Raw genomic sequence first — 18,343 nt, 5'->3', positions numbered from 1 at the left:
CACCAAGAGGTGAACCCGGTTTTCGGGTAACGCAGGTGCCCAGCACTCCGCACAGGTGCTCAGGAACTGAATTGCACTGTGTTCCGACCCTGGGTACAGGGCATTAGGAGCTGCAGGCAGTGGTGGTTAAATGTGCCTCTGCTTCCCCATCTGGAATAATAACGATGGCGACCTCCTCACCTTGTTCCGAGAACTAAAGGAACACAGGTAAGTGCCTGGCACCACATAGGAAGCCCACCTCTGCCCCTCCTTCACTCCTGACTCACTGGCCCCCACGGTGTTCGGGGCTCTGGGGCCCCAAAAGTTCACAGGCTTTTGAAACTTACAAGCGCGACTTCCCTCACGAATGGGAGGCTCCCTGTAGGCTGGGGGTGGGGTGGGGTTTGTTAGTCAACTTTAAAACCCGCGGGGGGGGATGGGGGAGGTGCTGAGGGAAGAGGAAATAGCCATTAACTCTGGCTGGCTTGGGCAGGGCAGGGCAGGGAGGGCGGACTCAGGAAGGACGGGAAGGCTGGCAAGAGGAAGTGGCTTGTGATCCGGTTAGGTTTTCTTCTGGGAAGGGAAGGGCTTCCAGGGGCAGACAATGGGAGGAGGGGGCCACCAGAATAAGATCACTAGGGGACACTAAACCAGCTGCGTACCTCTGTGCCGAGCCCATCTATGCGCGATCTCATTTGGTTCGCTCAACCACCCCAGGAGGCGCGCACTAGCATCACAGGTTTTACAGACGCGGAACCTGGGACACGGACGGGCGTGTGGTCACTGGGACTCAAGGGATCCGAACCCAAGCTGGTCCCATTCCCAGCTTCCGGGTGAGAGTATTTCTTGATGAGGGAAGAGCACGGGTGGACACTCACTCATTCACATTTGGGCACCGATCGTGTGCCCAGCCCCGTTTTAGCTTCTGGGTACCCAGGGATGGACACGGCGGACAAGGTCCCGGCTCTCCCGGGGAGCTGGGGAGAGACAAGTATACGTAATTTCAGAGTGGTAAGAATTCTGAAAGAAAAGAACGCGGGGCTGGGGGAGGGGACTGGCGATTTTAGGTCCGCAGGGTCTTTGGCAAGCAGGGCGTGTTTGGAGAGCCGACATTGGCCCGGGTCTGGACCCAACTCGGGTTGGAGAATAGAAGCTGTGCATGAGTGTGATGCAGGGCCTGGCTGCAGAGAGGCGCCTCCGATTGCACTTAATGGTCTCTGTGTCCCTGCAAAGTGCGCCCGCGCCCATTTTGCAGATGAAGAAGCTGAGAACGCGCGGTGAGCAGCTGCAGGCGGAGCGCGGACGAAGGCTCGGCTCAGAGAGAACTCTCCGCGCACTCGACCGCGCCTGCGCCGGAGATGGGGGCGGGGCCTCCGGGGGAGGGCGGGGCCGGCGGCTAGGGAACCGTGGTTTCGGGGCGGAACGTTAGCGCGCGGCGAGGGCGGGCGCGCGCGGCGAGGTTTTACCGTAACGCCGCGGCCGGCCTCCGTGGGAGTCGCGGCTGGGGGCTGCGCGTCGTCTGCTCCGGCTCCGGCTCCGGCTCCGGCTCCGGGTGCGCGCGCCGTCCCCCCATCCGCAGACCGACTTCCGCCCGGCCCCGCCCAGCGTGAGGGGCGCGCGGCCTGCCGGAGCCCCCGGAGACTTGGACCGCTGAGCGGGAGGAGGCGGCGGGAGCGCGAGCTCCGACCAGCGTCTCGGCGGCGCCGCGGGTGAGCTGGCTGGTTGGGGAGGCCCGGGGGTGCCGGATGGAGAGCCCCTCAAGACCCCCGGCCTCTCTCGGGATCCACGGCCGCCTCAAGGACCCCAGAGCTCGGTTCCCAAGACCACCGTCTCACCCGCCCTTGGGAGCCCCAGCCCCCAAGACCCCTCGGGGATTCGCCCCGGCCCCCGAGACCCTGTCGGAGTCCCCGGCCACCTCTGGCCCCTACACCTTCAGGACTGTCGAGCCCCCAAACCCTTCAGGGTTTCCCCTAGACCCCGAGACCACCTGAGGCCCTCCCGCCGTTTCAGGGCCCCGGGACCCCTTAGGATCCTCGGTTCTAGAAACCCCCCAAGATTCCCTCAGGACTCCCGAGACCGTCCCTGACTTTCGCATCCCCGGGTTCCCTGAGGCCTTCCGCGCCATCTCTCCCTAGCCCCTCCCCCGGCTCCCTGGGCGCCGTCCCCACCCTCGGCGTCTGCCCTGCTCTCTACCACCGGCCCCGAGGTTCAGTTGCCGTTTGGCTCTCTCCTCGCTGGTCTCGAGGCTGGGTTTCTCAAACCTGAGGTCCGTGGACCAATGCGGTGTCCGTGAAAGTGCTCCTGGGGGTTTGTGAATTCTTGATAATATAAAAGAAGTAGAGGCATATGAGTCACCTGATGACCCTTTGTAACCAGGTAGGGGCTGTGATCTCACCGCAGGCCGTGGCGTCGTGTTTACTGTTGCATTGAGGCCAGAGCAGGACAGGGTTTAATTTTCATGCTCTGCGGTGAGACTCATGGCTCCACAGAAGCACCTAGAAAACAGATCCGATGTGGTGCAGGGCGGCCCAGCTAAGTAGGTGAGGGGCTTGGGGCGGACCAGGACGCTTAGAGCTTGTCTCCTAATTTTGTCATTCATGGAGCTAACTTTTTTTTTTTCTTTAAATGGCTGTGGTGGGAGAGAATTGTTTGGAGGAAGCAGGACCACATGAGAGGTGGAGGTGACCTCGACCCAGGGTGGTGGCAGTGAGGACCGTGGCTTCTTCAAGCACGGCTAAACTTCTTAAAGTCTAGACCCAAAAGACTAAGTTTCCAGGAATTGGCACTGGAGCCAGAGATGACACAGCCCCTGCTCTCAGGGCCACGATGGAGGGGGGTAGTTAAGCACGCAGGTAGTTTTTATATGGCCTTGAACTTAGCTGGGGTAAGAGTCAGATTCTCAGGAAGGGGTGTTATGGAGGGCTTCTTGGAGGGGAGGAAAAGTGACAGGTAATAGGTGAGCTGATTCTTGAAGGTTGAAATCAAGAAGTTTGCCAGGGTCACTCCAGGCAAAGGGACAGTATGTGAAAAGGTAGAGAGGCATGCCACAGAGCACGTGAGATTTTGGGAACCCAAGAAGTGGGCTGGAGCATAGATTCATCCTGGAGGCGTGGCTGGAGATGTAATACCTCCTTAATGAGCAAGGTCCTCAGGGGCTCTTAGAGGGAATCCTAGGTGGGAAGGATCCAGCTTTGTTCCCTGAGGCCCACCGTGCCCTTGGCTCTTTCTTGAATTACTGCTTCTCCCATCCCCCTGAGTGAGTGATGGTCCTGCTCCGAGCTGAAGAAAGGTGGGCGTTGGTCAGTGGAGCGGAGTGAGAGAGGTGTTCGGCATAGAGGAGACCAGAATGGGGGAAACTGGGAAGCTTGGCAGAGGTGGGGTTTCAGGCATGGGGTGGCAAGAGCGGGCTGGGCCAGGGTAGTCAGGACCAAAGCAAGAGGAGCTCCTGGAGCCTGGTGGAGGATTTGGTATTTGAAGGGAGTGGGGGGCCATCGAGGGGTTTGAGGAGGGGAGTGAAGAGGGATTTTGTGTTTTTGAACAATTGCTGGGTCTGGTGTGGGAGAATTGTTTGGGGGAAGCAAGACCACGGGAGAGGTGGAGGTGACCTGGACCAGGGTGCTGCCAGCGAGGACCTCGGCTTCCTCAAGCATGGCTAAGCTTCTTCAAGTCTAGGCCCAAAAGACCCTTCCAGCTCTTTCTTGTCTCAGCCCATCGTTTTCTGCGTGGGGACTGACGCTGGGAGCTTGTTAGTCCTTTTAGGGGAGGTTTTGGTCTTTTGCCCATAGGTCACCTAGGGCTTCATCAGGGTGGCTGTGTGTCCGAGTGAGCCCGGCATCCACCCCGGAGGTGCACATGTGGCACGGTGGGCAGGGGCAGGAGAGGCTGGGTCTCAGAAGTGGACCAGATCATAAAGTGTTTGGAAGCTGGGCTTGGGGGTCCTGAAGGAACTGGGAAGCCCTTGAAGGAGAGACGAGTTCAGATGGGTTGTGTCAGAAGCGTCACTTTGGAGACAGTGTGGGACCGGAAGGGCTGAAACCGGAAGCAGGGTGGCTGTCAGTCCAGACAAGTTGTGAGGTCTGCGAGGCAAGGCAGAGGGTACGGATTAGAGATCGATTGAGAATAAATCCACAGAACTTTTGTTTGTTGAGGTCTGGGCTTGGGTGCGGGGCAGGGAGACTCGCCCGGTACGGTGACGCCGTGCAGTAGAACTTTCTGTGCTGATGAGGACGCTCTGGGTCTGTGCTGTCCAGTTCACTCGACACGTGTGGCTGTCAAGCACTTAAAACGTGACCAGTGTGACCGAGGAACTGAGTTTTAAATTTTATTTAATTTCAGTTGATTAAATCCAGGAAGGATACCTCTCGCGTGCACATGGTGTAGTGGGGATTGCACTGTTGTGGGCTTTGCTGTTTTAAGTGTTACCCCTTTTAGTGTTTGCAGCAACCCTGAGATATGAGATATTATTCCTTTTTTACAGATGAAGGAAATACAGCTCAGAGAGACGGAGTAACTCAACCCCATATTAAATAGTACAGCTGATACTCTGGTTGTTTAACTTCTAAGCCTGGGCTCTTTCTGCTGGATCCTACTTCCTCCCTCAGGGAGCCTCAAGGTCTCTTTCCCAGGAGAATGACGTCCTCTCCAGGGGTGGCTTTGTTTCCCAGCTGAGCCCTCCTTATCTGTTCCCTTATCTGCTAAAGTTAACACGGACAGCTGTGTGATAAGCTGCCAGCCCGGAGCAAACAGAAAGCTCTTGTGAGCTAGTTGTTTTGCCCGAGGCTGCTTCTTGCTGCCTCTAGTATCTTCCTAATGCTGGCTGTTTCTCTTAGCATTTCTGGAAAATGAATGGAGCAAGGAAGCAGGTGAACCTGCAGATCAGCCAAACTGTGTGGCTTGGTATTTGTAAAGGTACGGTCGTAAAAAGAGGTACAAATGAGTACCTTACGTGGAGTTTTGGGGTCACAGTGGACCAGCTGGTGCCCGGGACAGTGGCAAGATTATGGGACATAAGCCAGGAATGAGTTTATAGCTTGTCCCCGGACTCCCTAGGGGACCTTGACCAAGTCACTGCCTCTCAGTCTCAATTTTCACATCTGTTATTTAGGGTATTTGACATCGCAGAACCTTTAAGATCCCTCCAGCTCTAAAATTCTATAATTTTAGATTTCACTGGAGGTTTACTTTCTAGAATGTCTCTTATTCCTCTTGGGATGGATAAATGCTGGTGCTTCAGCATTTGGCCTCTGCATTGGTACATTTTAATAAACCATTATTGGCTTACTGTTAAGTAACGTGTCTATTTGAGTTGTGCAGCATGTCACATCTGATGGACAAACTGTTAACCAGTGACCACTTCAGATGTTGGCAGTGTTCCTAGTAAAATGTCAGGTATATTTGCTTGCCCTCCTGAGCTGCACTGATGATTGGAGAAAACGTGCAAGACTCCATTTAGCATGGTGGCCGGCCTCTTAAAAGGGTTTAATGTCAGCGCTGGCCGGGTGAGAGGTAATAATAATAGCCGCGTCACAGGGTTGTTGAGAGCTTTATATTGGAATGCGTGTAAAGTGCTTAGTGTTTGCCCTTGAATCTAATAGGGGCGTAGAAAGTGTCAGTAATTAATGTTGCTTTTTGAACTAAATTGTGGCCTTTAAATTTTTTCTTAGTGGTGGGTTTTGTTGTTTTCTTGCTTTGAGCTTATGTGCCCAAGCAGCTCTGTTCAGAGGCACTGGTTTCAAGAAGCAAATTAGCACATTTTGATCATTACAAAATAAGGATTCTTTTCCCCCTGCAGTTTATTTTGACTGAATAAAAAGTGATTTGTTAAGTAGCATGTTTTCAAATTAAGGTTTTGTATTTCCTGTAACTTGAAGAAAACAATTCCTCCTGCAGATCTCTTACTAGTAATGACTGGGTTAAGTTTTACCAGAATCCAAGTTAAATGAGTATGTCATTGTGGAGAAGTAGTGTTGAACTGAAAGCTTCCTGTTGCTGAGGGAGAGCAGCTGGCTGCTGAGGTTGTTTATAGTAGTAGATAAACATCTTAAGGTTAAGTGCCTTTCAGATATTTGACTCACTCAAAATCTTCACAACAGTCAGTGATGTGGATGATGGCATTCCCATTTGACAGATTTGGAAACTGAGGTTCAGAGCGATCTCGGGGCTGGGGATATGGTGGTGTCTCCTGTCTCCAGATCCTGTATTTTCTCCACCAGAGTCCCAGGTGTTGTGGTTTCAGGGCAAGCCTCTCCTTTGCAGTTCTGGAAGCTTCACTTTTCAGGGTCCATTTGCACCTCGTTTTCAGCTCAGATGAACCTACTTATGCTACCCAAACCCGCCAGAAATACCTCTGCCAACTAGATCCCAGATGATCCGTTCGTGGTTAGAAGTCTGTCAGATGTACTTGGAAACGTCCTCTGGTTGCTGAATGAGTTCTGCTTCCGTGGCCCCCCCTCCCAAGTCAACACGGGGAACCAGATTGCCATGAAAAAGGCAGTTTGAGGGGCTCAAGTTAGAGAAAAGGGCAAGGAGGAGGATGTTAAGGACCAGGTGTGTCAGTGTCAGTGAGCTGTAGCCCCAGGCACTCCCCTGCGATATGCTGATGGAGCTGGGAAGAGCTTGCTTCCTGGCCGGAGGCCTCCAGACTGCCTGGGTGTAGTCACAGGGTAATTGGTTTGGCCTCATTTAAGGACATTCCAGTCCTTAGGAACCACACTGGCTCCAGGGATTCCATTTAATACTAGTATTAATATTTCAGGTCTCCTGTCTCCTGTGAGTAGCAGATTTATAAATCATTTCTTAGTGTGGGTTACTTTTGTAACAGTAGCAGAGTGGTAATACCAGAGCTAGCTGTGTTGCCAGGCCTTTACATTAATCAAGTCATTTGTAGTCACAGTGACCTGACTTTTTCCACAAATTCTGGGGACATCTTATTCCATCACTATGGATTGGGTACAAGTGAGTTAAAAGCGAGCATTTGGAAATTTTCATGAATATTTGCAATGTCCCTGTGTAAGAGGAATATATTTTGAGCATATGTCTACTGTAGGCCTCTCTTCCTTCATTGTAATCAGGGGCTGTAACAACTTGGGAGCTCTCATCTCCATGCTCTTTTATACCACTCAAAACCCATGTGATAATTTATTTATAGGAAAAAGTTAAGAAGTTTTCTTAAGAATATTTTTGAGGATCCCACAGACTGGAAACTTCTGATTCAGGGTTTGTACTTAAGTGAAGGTGTAATTTATGATAGAAAGTGATTCGTTTTAAGTTTTTTATTATGCTACTTGTAATAAAATACTATTCTTTTAAAAAAATATTTATTTATTTATTTGGCTGCACTGGGTCTTAGTTTTGGCACGTGGGATCTTCGTTGCGGCCTGCGAACTCTTAGTTGCGGAATGCACGTGGGACCTAGTTCCCCAACCAGGGATTGAACCCGGGCCCCCTGCATTGGGAGCGCGGAGCTGGACCACTGGACCACCAGGGAAGTCCCTAAAATACTATTATTGACAAATATTTTCTCCCTCCCCCTCAAAACTTTATGGACCCTTTTCACTCATTGATCTGTGCTATTTTTTTTTTTTTTTTTTTTTGGTCTTGATACTTTTGTCTTTTTTCCCATCTCTCTGCTTTTTCTAGCTGTGTAGAACGGTAATGAGCACTTCAAAGAACGGCCAGTTCTGTAGATGAGCACCTGGGCCTGGTTCGGCAGGACTCCGGCTGGCCTAGCTGGGGTGGCTCACGCAGTTGTGGTCATCTGGCTGCGTGCCTGGCGTTGAACGGTCCCTTGTAGCCTCGCGTGCTTGTCGAGTGGATGGTGCTGGGTTGTCAGCTGGTGTGCTCTCCATCGGTGGCCGTCCAGGAGTCTAGACTGGGCTTTAGGAGGCTGAGTTCCAAGAGGGCAGGCTCCAGTGTCAACATGCTTATCAAACGCTTGCTTGCTTGTTTGCTGACATCCCATTGGCCAAAGAAGTCACATGTCCAAGCCCAGAGTCAGAGCGGGACTGACTACACAAGGGCCAGGGGACCAGGAGGCATGGTGGAGCGGGGGCGGGGAGGTCACTGACAGCCCTGCGCAGTGGAGTTAGGGAGCTGGGGAGCGGGACTTCAGTTTTGCTAGCTGTAAGTAACAAGTTCGGTGTTCGTAGTTTATTCTGTTTTGCATTAGACTCAGTTTGGTGAACATTTATTTAGTGCTGGACGCTACGGATTCAAAGGATAAGGCAGTCTCTAGCTACTCTGAAGTTCATAGAATACTCATGATCTCAGATTTTAAGCAGAAAATACCCTATTCATAATAAAATACCTTTTATTCATGGCTTTAAATAAAAAGGACAGGAACTGCTTATACAAATCTGTGTTGGGGCCTGATTTTGCTTTCAGAAAATGCTGATAAGTCCTTGGAAAAAAAAATGGGTTGCCATGATGACTTGGCTTTGGGCCTGCAAACTGTGGTGACGACACGATCACCAAGGAAACCGAAAGGTGCAGTGTCTAAAAGGTCTCTGAAGGCTTTTGTTCCTGTTGTCTGGAACCTGACTGGCTTGGAGGAATGGTGTTGGGGATGCGAGCAGAACCCCAGAGGCTTGCCCACCTACAGGAACTTCTAGGATCGGGCACTGAGTGCTTTGGAGGGAGATCTCCTGCTTGGCCCTTGGTTTAAAAACAAGGAGAGAGTTGGGGTACTTTCTAAGTCATTGTGAGATTTGGCTCGGATAATTATGCTGCTGAAAGAACAGGAAATGAGGTAATGTGTTTCAACATGCAGTGTTATAACGAACTGTAAATGTCTAAATATGGGCAGCTATGCAGTTCATCGTTACATAGTTATTGTGTTGAGATTTAATGTAATTGGGTACTTTCTGTGTTGGCTACTTTGATCCTTAAAGACACCCATCGGTATTAAAGCCTAGAGGCTCACCTGCCTATTGAGTTTGGAGCGCATGCGGTTCTGTTGGAAGTGCTGCAGAGCCGGCGCCAGGCCTTCATCACGCTCAGGAGGAGAGTGAGTTTTCAGCGCTCAAGCCAGCAAACCACCAGCCAGGAGTGCAAGCTGTCACCTGTTATGTAAGTGCTCAGTGCTTGCAGTGATAACTTGTTCTTTTGGAAAACTTTGAAATCACTTAATTTTGGAGTTAAGTCCAGCCCACAAAAGTTTAATTGGTTCATACTTTTTTGTAGATGTGTAAATGCAGTGTTTAGGTTTTCCGTTTGTATCTATCTTCGTACGTATATGGAGCATCGAAAGCAGCTGAGCAATAATTGAAAGAACTGGAGAGAGATTTTTAAAGTTCTTCACAATGGTGACAGTTTGGGGCATGTGATTTCTTAAGTCATTGGTTGACCAGTGACTGTTTAAAATATATTCTAAAATGTCTTGTAGAGCAGGATGAGGTAAAAGACTCCTTTCCAGGTGGGAAGGAGTAACTATTTTCAAGTGATGTAGATTATTTGGGGGAGCAGGATTGGGGGGCAATTGGATTAGTCAGCCAGTAAGCATCTCGTATTAACCTTTCACATAGGATTGAACAGGAAGGACTCTGAGTTCCGTCCTGCAGTGGAAGGTGGTTGAGAAAGGAAGTCTGCGGCCTCCTGAGCTCTGTGACTACAGAGGTTGACTCCAGAGCATCTTTCCTATGAGAGGTTCTCAAGCTTTCAAAACTCGGTCAGTTAGCAGGATTTCCTATTCCATAGCTGTTAAAACTGAGGATCAGTGAATAGTTAGGTCAGTCATTGAAATCTCCAGGCCAGGGCCCAAGGTTGCTTATACTCGGGATTATATAATATAGTGGAAAACCTCAACATTTATTCCTTTCCTTAGAAAATATCTAGTAGATAAAAACAAAAATGAAACAATTTGACCTTTGATGACTTAGATAGTAACTCCACAGCGGGAAGGAGTTAGGGCCTTGCAGCAGCCTTGGGCAGGTGACGGGCATCAGGGAGCCGCACTTTCCTCAGCTGCAGACTCTGGTCTCTTAACATTTGGGCCAAGGTCACAGACACCTTTGGGAGTTTGAAGGGCGCTCTGAACCCTTTCCCATGAGCGGGGGTGGGGGGGGGCGGAGGGGAGGGGAGGGGGAAATGTGCACAGGCACCTACACAGAGTTCTGTATACATTTCCAGGGGATATTCTTACGATCCTGTTTAGCTTTAAAATCTAAAGATGCTCATAGAGTGATTAAGCCTTGTTTCCTTTCCCTGGAAAATTATTTTTGGTGACCTAATTCTAATTTAGGGGGGAAAAAAGAGATTATACATGTGAAAAGGTGGTTTTCAATTAGTGCTGGTCAGGCTGTGCAAAGCAGGCACTCATGTATTCTGCTGACCACTTTTCTGGAAAGCAGTTTGGCGGTAATGTGCTGAGATACTTTACAGAGTTCATATTCTTTAACTGAGAAATTCTGCTTGTCAGAAACCTCTCCTAAATAAATAATTTCAAAATAGATGAAAACTTTGTGCACAGAGATGGTTGTCAGAGTGTTACAGTAATGCCCTACATTGGGGAGGTAGGTAAAGTAAAGGATAGCATATCAGTAAGATAGAATTTCATGTCTGTTGCTATTACACTTATATTTAGGAATAATTTTTATTTATTTATTTATTATTTTTTTTCGGTCCGCGGGCCTCTCACTGTTGTGGCCTCTACCGTTGCGGAGCACAGGCTCCGGACGCGCAGGCTCAGTGACCATGGCTCACGGGCCCAGCCGCTCCGCGGCATGTGGGATCTTCCCGGACCGGGGCACAAACCCGTGTCCCCTGCATCGGCAGGCGGACTCCCAACCAGTGCGCCACCAGGGAAGCCCAGGAATAGTTTTGAATAACATAAGAGAAATGCTTTTATTTAAATGCATGAAAAAAGTAGGATATGACCTATGGTCTCAAATGATGTAAAAATTTTAAAGGAAAAAGTCTAGAGGGAACTCTACAAATGCTAACAGTCATTGCTTGTAGGTAGTAGGATTATGGGCTTTTTAATCATTAGTTTTCTGTATATTTCCTTCTTTGCAGTAAATGTTAGGTAGAGAATTGGGAGGGGGTAATATGATTCTGGAAAAATGATAGAACATGGAGATAGTTTGGCAATAGAGACCTAGCTGATTCGAGAGTCGTGTTTTATGTAAGCTAAGAATTGACCTTTTACTTCGATTATTCCTTTGGACTGGATTTCAGTACGGCCAAGGGGAGGCCTGGCATCTCCTCGGAAGACTTGCTGGGCGTGTCGTGGTCCATCTCAGCACACTGCTCGGTACCCTCAAGAGCTCGGATAGTCCTGGAAACCCGTGTGTGGCTTACTTTGTCGTGCCATTGCGTTGTCTTCCTTCCGTGATGAGTCGTTTGTGTTCGTGTCACCTGGAAGTGGTTCTGGAGCAGAGTCATGAAGGGGCAGTGAAAACACGCAGCGCTGGACCGCTGCACCACGTGCGCTCCCTCACGCTGGTTTTCCTTCATTTTCCCTCCAGTGTCGACCTTTGCAGAATCTGGGTCTGAGACTTTGCCTGGCCCGTTAAGTCACAGAATTAGGAATGGGGGCTTAGGAACCATTTTGGATGTATGTTTTTGTATACGATGCTTTTCAGTTATTCTAATTTAAAAAAAGCTCCAAGACCTTTGATTTTAATTCCACCCCATCTCTCTTCCAGGGTACTAATAAAAGAACTTTCATCTGGGAAGTAGAAGTCGCTTCTGACCGATTGCTTCTGAATCTCTTTAGGATTTACAAATGGATTCCGTGGAAAAGACAACAAACAGAAGTGAACAAAAATCGAGGTAAGTGAAGTCAACTGCACCCTTAAACAGGTATATAGCTTCCATCACAAGTCTCTTTATATGTTATTTGGTACCTGAGAGGGTGTGCGAAGTGAGAACACCGGCCGGGGAGGGCGTCTCCGGGGCCAGGTAACTACGCTTTGTTCCAAAGTAAGGAACGTTCGCAGAGGCAGCTCTCTTTCTGCCCAAGGAGGCGACTGTCGCCTGGCCTCCATACCGAGCAGCAGGTGACCAGAGGGTCACGTCTAAGGCTGGGGGTGCCACGTTTCACAGGAAAGAAACCTCTGACTGGGAGTGGGCGGGTTACACTTCTGCGAAGTGACGCGGGAGGAGGAGGTGCTTGCCGGGGGGTGGGTTGCAGAGGACCAGCATTTTGCCAGGAGTTTTCTTTTCTGTCCCTGCAATCAGGGATCATTTTATCACCATAGTTTGTATTTACAAACCCTTTGCAGTTTTAAAGGAATTTAAATTGCTGAGATTTCTTGTTCACAAACACATATCACTTAAACGTGTGCTCAACACTATGGGGGGACTCGAGATGAATAAGACAGTGCTGTCCCGAGTCCCTTAGGAATGAGGGCAGAACGTGTGAGATTAATACACAAAGAGGAACATACACAGGCTCTGTCTCGCGGTTATTATAACTGGGGGGACGTTGCGTGTGTGTTTGTGTCCAGCATGGGCTGGGTTTGACCTGACGCCTCACGGATGTCCCCAGACCGCATTGTTTTCTTCGTGGTTGCAGTGCTTCCATGTTGGCTTTCATTCTTTCCCTCCCTTGTTTTTAAGTAGAAAGTTTTTAAAAAGCCTCATCCGGAAACAGCCCCAGGAACTGCTCCTGGTCATCGGGACGGGAGTCAGTGCCGCCGTGGCCCCAGGGATCCCCGCCCTGTGCTCGTGGAGGAGCTGCATCGAGGCCATCATCGAGGCCGCGGAGCAGCTCGAGGTGCTGCACCCCGGGGATGTGGCCGAGTTCCGCAGGAAGGTGACCAAGGACGGGGACCTGCTGGTTGTCGCCCATGACCTGATCCGGAAGATGTCCCCTGTAAGTCTTTTCACACAATTGCGTCAGATCTCATTGGGGACACCTGGGCTGTGGGCCAGGTTGGTGAATGAGTCTAGCGTTCAGATTTCTCCAGGCCTGCGTCGTGTCTGTTTCTCACCGAGTTGGGCCGACAAGCCGGAAATCTTTCAGTTCATCAGAATATCGTCCCTTTAAACAGAGGGGGTGCCGAGCACAGTGTGGGCTCCTAAAACAGTCCTTGTTAAACAGAGCCTGGATAGGGGACTTGTCTCAGGGAGGTTGCCGTGCTACTCTGGGGACCAGCCTGGTGATGTCACCCTCGTTTAGCGAAGGGACGGAGCAGCCAGGTCTGCTTTTGGTCCAGGCAGGCCAGCCGCATCCCTTCACACGACCAGGGCTTCCCAAACATTGTAAGATGGGAGAAGATGGAGCTTCTTTGTCTGCAGGTGGAAGGGATCTAGCAGAGGAAGAGCGGTTGGTGATACAGGGGACACTCACTGAGTGATGCCCTGGAGCCAGTGGGGTGGGTGCGGAAAGGGCTGAGCTCACACAGGTCACAGCCAGGTCGTCATCGTACAGGACGCACGCAGGGAGCTAGACGGTGTGGCCGAGGCCCGAGGCAGCCCTCTTCCCCTGGGGTTTGTTGAAGAAGTATAGCCGTCATCTGAGAGTTGGGGTGGGGAGATGTTGAGGGTTAACCGAGAAGAAAGCCTGAAAACTAGTACGCAGAGCTTCGACTGCTGCAGAAAGAAACCCAAAAGTACGTGGCTTGACTGTGGTTCCGTTTACATTTCTCACATAAACATCTGGGTAGGCAGCCCCAGGGGAGCACAGGGGCTTGAAGGGGTGGGGAACCCGGACCCCCGTTTATGGCTCCGCCGTCTTCACCGTGCATCCTGCACCTCATGCTCCACGTTAGCTGCCCCGACTCCTGCCGTAAGTGATGTGTGCCTGCCAGCTAGTGGGAACGGGACAGAGGGACCGTGCTTCCTCCCTTACGGGGGCTGACATGCAAGTCACTTTGTTTTCATGGCATTGGCCGGAGTTGTACATGTGGCCATACATGGCTTTACCAGAGTCTGGGAAGTGGTTTTAGCTGGGTGACGATGCCAGGTATGGGTGTTGTATTAATAAGGGGAGCTAGCCTCAGAGGGCAGGGTTTGGCTGCTGCTTGTTTTCGTAAATAAAGTTCTGCGTTCCTTTACACAACGTCTAGGGCTGCTGCTTTCATGCTTCAGGGCAGAGTTGAGTACTGGCAGCAGAGACTGTGGGACCTGCAAAGGCTAAAATAGTTTTCTCTGGGGCCCTTTCTAAAGGAATTGCTGAGCCCTGTCAGGGGAGTGGGGGCAGAGCTGATGGACCAGAGAAGGACCCCCCGGATGAGGCCATTCGTTCGAATAGAGGCCAGCTAGGTTGATGCTTGTTTAGTCAAGGAGGTGAATATCTGGAGCTTTATCTTATTCTCCTCTTAATTTTGTGTATTTTGAGAACTTCCATAAAAAAAAAAGAGTTCAAGTGAGGCAGGCAGAATGGTTGTGTTTTCCTCGTGTTCAGTGGGTCGGGAACAGGTGCAGAGTAAGCGGAGAGTTGGTTTTCTCAGGGTCGGGGTTTTGCCCAGGGTTTCCAGCAAAGCCAGGGAAGGGCAGGGAAGTTGAAAGCGAATTTCAGGAGTAGCTGTAGTGTTACATTATGGAATCTAGGCTGCGTAATGGGAGAAGTTAGGCTGGCGGGGGAGGGAGAGACAGTGGGTCAGTGCCGTGGGTCCCGGCGGGGTGAAGTCCCCTGGGAGCCGCGGTGCTCAGAGTTGGGCAGGTGGAGGGAGAGGCCGGCCAGGGCTTCTGGAAAGGGTCCCACTGCTGGTCACGATAGGTTTGGGGTGTGGATGGCGGAGATGGGACAAGATCGCTGGTGGAGGGTGATGGAGGAATTTAGAGGCTGTGATACAGGAAGGATCAGCTGCGTGGATGTGAACCCAGCGTGAGCTGTGACAGAAGCGCAGCCGGAGAGACTCGGCAGCGAGCGGGTGCCAGCCTCGCATGCTCCCTGGTCCGGAGTGTGCGGTGCCAGGGACGTGGGGGGCCGGTCTTCAGGGCAGAAGGAGGCGAAGGCTCACAGAAGCACGTGCAGATGGGAGGGCTCACTGATGGCGCAGCCCCGGGAACAGCGGGGTCTCCAGAGCGGGGAGGGATGGGAGAGTCTCAGAAGAGGGAGCGCCGAGCCCTGGGATGAGCGACCACCTGGGAGGACGTGGCGGGGCTCTGGTGGACGCTCCGAGGCCGATGGGGTGGTGACGGGGGCGCCGGGGGCGGGCAGGGGCTGGCAGAGGTGTTTCGTGTGAACGCACGGGTCAGGCTTCACCGCCCGTCCTGCTGGCCCCGGGGCAAGGCTGGCTGAGGGGTGCTCATGCTGGGAGTGCATGAAGCATCCTCCGGGCGCCACACCCCACTTCTCTGATCCCCGTCACAGCACAGCTCTTCAGGAGCTGTTGTATTCACTCACCTCCCCTCGGATCCCAGCCCGGCCAGGCTCCCCTGAAGCCGCTCTGGTCAAGGCCACCAGTGACTTCTGGTGCTACATCCAGGGGCCCAGTCCCACTCCTAACCCTGCTGGGTCTCTCAGCAGCATGACACGCTGTCTTTCAACCAGTTCCCTAGTGCAGCAAGGAGGAGGAGGCCAGGGCCTCTGTGGCTCTCGAGGAGGGGGAGGGAGCCCTGGTCTTCACTGTGGTCTTCAGGGCCCCACGTGATCTGGTTCCAGGTCAGCTGTCTGGCCTCACCTGTGACACGTGCCCTCACTCCTCTCCGGAGACGAGGGCTCTGACCTTGGTGCCTGGCGCTGGCTCCTCCCCCGCTTGGACCACCTTCTCCAAAGCTGCCTCCCGCCCTCCGCACTCTGCTCCAGTTCCTTTGTCAGACGCCGTCCAGGGGCTGCCGGCCCGTGTGCCCTCTGCCGCGTGGCAGCGAGCCCCCTTCTCTGCTGGGCTTCCCCCCAGCGTGTATCACTGCTGACGTGTTTGCACGTTACCGGCCTCCCTCCCCTAGGGTTTCAGTAAACTCTACGAGGTCAGCCGTTTTCTCTTTTTTAGAAAACGACTGCCTCCCTGGCGCCTAGAGTACTGTCGCCTGCCTAGGTGCTCGGTGGTGGCTGAGAGATGGCAGCTTTGTAACTCCGGGTCCACCTCTCCGTAGCGCACGGGCGACTGCAAGCCCAACTTCTTCCAGGACTGCCTGCTGGAGGTTTTTGACAACCTGGAGCAGCACATCCAGAGCCCGCTGGTGCTGCAGGCCATCCTCAGCCTGATGGAGAGGGGCGCCATGGTGCTGACCACCAACTACGACAACCTGCTGGAGATCTTCGGGCAGCAGCGCAACAAGCCCATGGAGTCTCTGGATCTGAAGGACAAGACCAAGGTGCTGGCCGGCCGCCGGGGCGGGAGGTGGGAGGCGGGAGTAGAGGCAGAGGCGCAGGCATGTTTGCACTGCTGCTGTGGTGTGGCACGAGCCGTCATCTCCCAGCGGAGGGCCCGTCATAGGAGAGGTGCTCTCTGCTCGCCGAGGCTCCTCTCCCCGCTGGAGCGAGACGCGAAAGGCCTGGGACAGGGCGCTGCCGCCAGCTCCTCAGGACCCCTCGGCTACCTGCCCCGGCTTCCGGTTTGCTTCTGTCCTGCACGCCCGCAAGGGCTCTCTCATTGTAGGAGATGTGGGTGATAAAGGCTGTAGTTCAGGAAAGCAAGATCACCTACAGTCATGAATTTTGGTTAATTGGCTTATTTATTTATTGATTAACAAACTGGGATTGCAGTACACATCAAGTTTTTGTGCTGATGTTTTTCCCTTAATATTATACTGTGAACATTTTCCTGTCATCAGGCTGTCTTTAAAAGCATGGTTTTAAATGTAATTTCATGTGAGACTAGATTATAGTTATCATTGTGAGCATATTTTCACAACTATAAATAACGCTACAGTGAAAATTCCTACACTTTTGATAAGTCCCTGGAGAACTTGTTAGGGTCAAAGGGTATGGCCATTTTAAAGACAAACGATGTAAATCACCCACGTGTTCTCCAGAAAGATTTCCAGTCTACACTCCTGCAGCTGTGTGAGGGGGACTCCGTCTCCCATGTCTTGCCAGCACGAGGCGTTACTAAAAAACCTAACAAAACACATTTCTCCCATCGGAAAGGTGCACATTTTACGCTTTTATTTCTTTTATTGCTAAGGTTGACCACAGTTTCATTGCATCGATTGTATTTCTTGTGTGCTGTGTGTGCCTGTGGATTTGTACGACCCCTGCCGACTACGGCTGCTGCCTGTTCCTGCTTCACTGCTGGCGGGCAGGGGGTCCCAGCCCCGCTCCACACACAGGGACACCGAGGCCCGTTGCAATGCTGTCTTACTCGGGACCTGGGGAAGTGTGGGAGCTGCCCTTAGGTGGCCTGTCTCCCGGTGCTTAGCCGAGGAATTGTGACGGGGCCCCGGCCGACGCCTTGAGCGGGCCCCCCCATGACACGTGGCAGGACACCTGCTCCCGTGTCGGAGCAGCGTGGCCACGTCTGCGGGGCTGCTCCCTGCTGTACCGAGGGCCTCTGGAAATAAGCTGCACGTGGCAGGGAACAGAAGTGCTGGCTCCTCCGCCTGCTCGTGGGGGGCGGGGGGCGGGGGTTAGTCCGCTTGTCTGGGGTTGTCAGTCCGGCCCGCTGACGTGAGAGCCCGTGGCGTGGAGGTAAAAGGAATATACGTGATGTGCATCTTCTGTATCTTGAAATGAAGCCAATTTAGAGCTATTTGAGAAATTATTTTTTCTGCATCTTCTGCATCTTGAAATGAAGCCAACTTAGAGCTATTTGATAAGTTGTTTTTTCTGTATATGTATTTTTTTCTGGGTGTACAAACAATGTATACCTAGCAGTAAGTAAAATAAAACATGTGACTTAGAAGTGAAAGCCTTCCTCATCTCCCTCAACTCATCAGTCTTGACAGTGTGCTATAATCTCAGATGTTAAAGGTATTTTCTACATAACAGTCTCGGTCTCTGAAAAAGTTCTTTTCGATATGGCAGGACATGAATAACTAGCATTTAACACCTGAGTTTCTCTTAGGTTTAAAGATATAAATTGAAGCATCTCTCTTACTGTTTCCCAGGTAGGTTTGAGAGGCCATGAATCACTGTGGATATTTTCCTCTTATACCTGTTTTAAATACCAGTGTTCTTCCTCTGTCTGGCTTGCTCTTTGCTAGGTCCTTCAGTGGGCTAGAGGACACATCAGATACGGAGTTCTTCACATTCACGGCTTATACACAGATCCCTGCGGGATGGTGTTGGACCTGTCGGGATATAAAGACGTTACTCAAGACCCAGAAGTCATGGTATGCGCATCCTGACTAGGCACTGGTTGTACCCCTGGGGCTGTGTGGCCGCCGCTAGCCAGCAGTGGCGTGGTCTGAGCAGGTTCCTGACCTCCAGGCCTCCTGCCCCTCGGGTCACGCCGCTGCTCCCAGCTCTGTCTCCAGGGCCCGGCACAGGGTCTGGCACCTTGAATAGACGCTCAGTGAACTTGCCATGATCCTC

The 18,343-nt window shown here is 51.8% G+C and overlaps 1 protein-coding gene across 19 annotated transcripts in view; it reads left to right on the top strand.

Annotated features, from left to right (window-relative positions):
• The first annotated feature begins 489 nt into the window (after positions 1-489).
• FAM118A (family with sequence similarity 118 member A) overlaps positions 490-18,343 on the top strand; it is a 61,685-nt gene continuing 43,831 nt past the window's right edge. For 2 of the 19 annotated variants that reach the window (XM_081248651.1, XM_081248658.1), the window contains exons 1-6: positions 1,419-1,688; positions 8,868-9,045; positions 11,622-11,748; positions 12,538-12,793; positions 15,961-16,182; positions 18,013-18,141. In XM_081248651.1, the coding sequence (XP_081104777.1) occupies positions 11,702-11,748; positions 12,538-12,793; positions 15,961-16,182; positions 18,013-18,141 (654 nt within the window). In that variant the 5' untranslated portion in view covers positions 1,419-1,688; positions 8,868-9,045; positions 11,622-11,701. Of the gene's footprint in view, positions 540-584; positions 813-1,418; positions 1,689-8,867; positions 9,046-9,500; positions 9,644-11,621; positions 11,749-12,537; positions 12,794-15,960; positions 16,183-18,012; positions 18,142-18,343 lie in introns of those variants that run through there. The other 17 variants (XM_081248657.1, XM_081248655.1, XM_081248661.1 and 14 more) reach the window with 16 other exon arrangements.

Source organism: Mesoplodon bidens (assembly GCF_964165515.1).
Source record: "Mesoplodon bidens genome assembly, chromosome: 11".
NCBI classification, from domain to species: domain Eukaryota; kingdom Metazoa; phylum Chordata; class Mammalia; order Artiodactyla; family Ziphiidae; genus Mesoplodon; species Mesoplodon bidens.
This window is presented reverse-complemented; position numbering and strand designations above follow the sequence as displayed.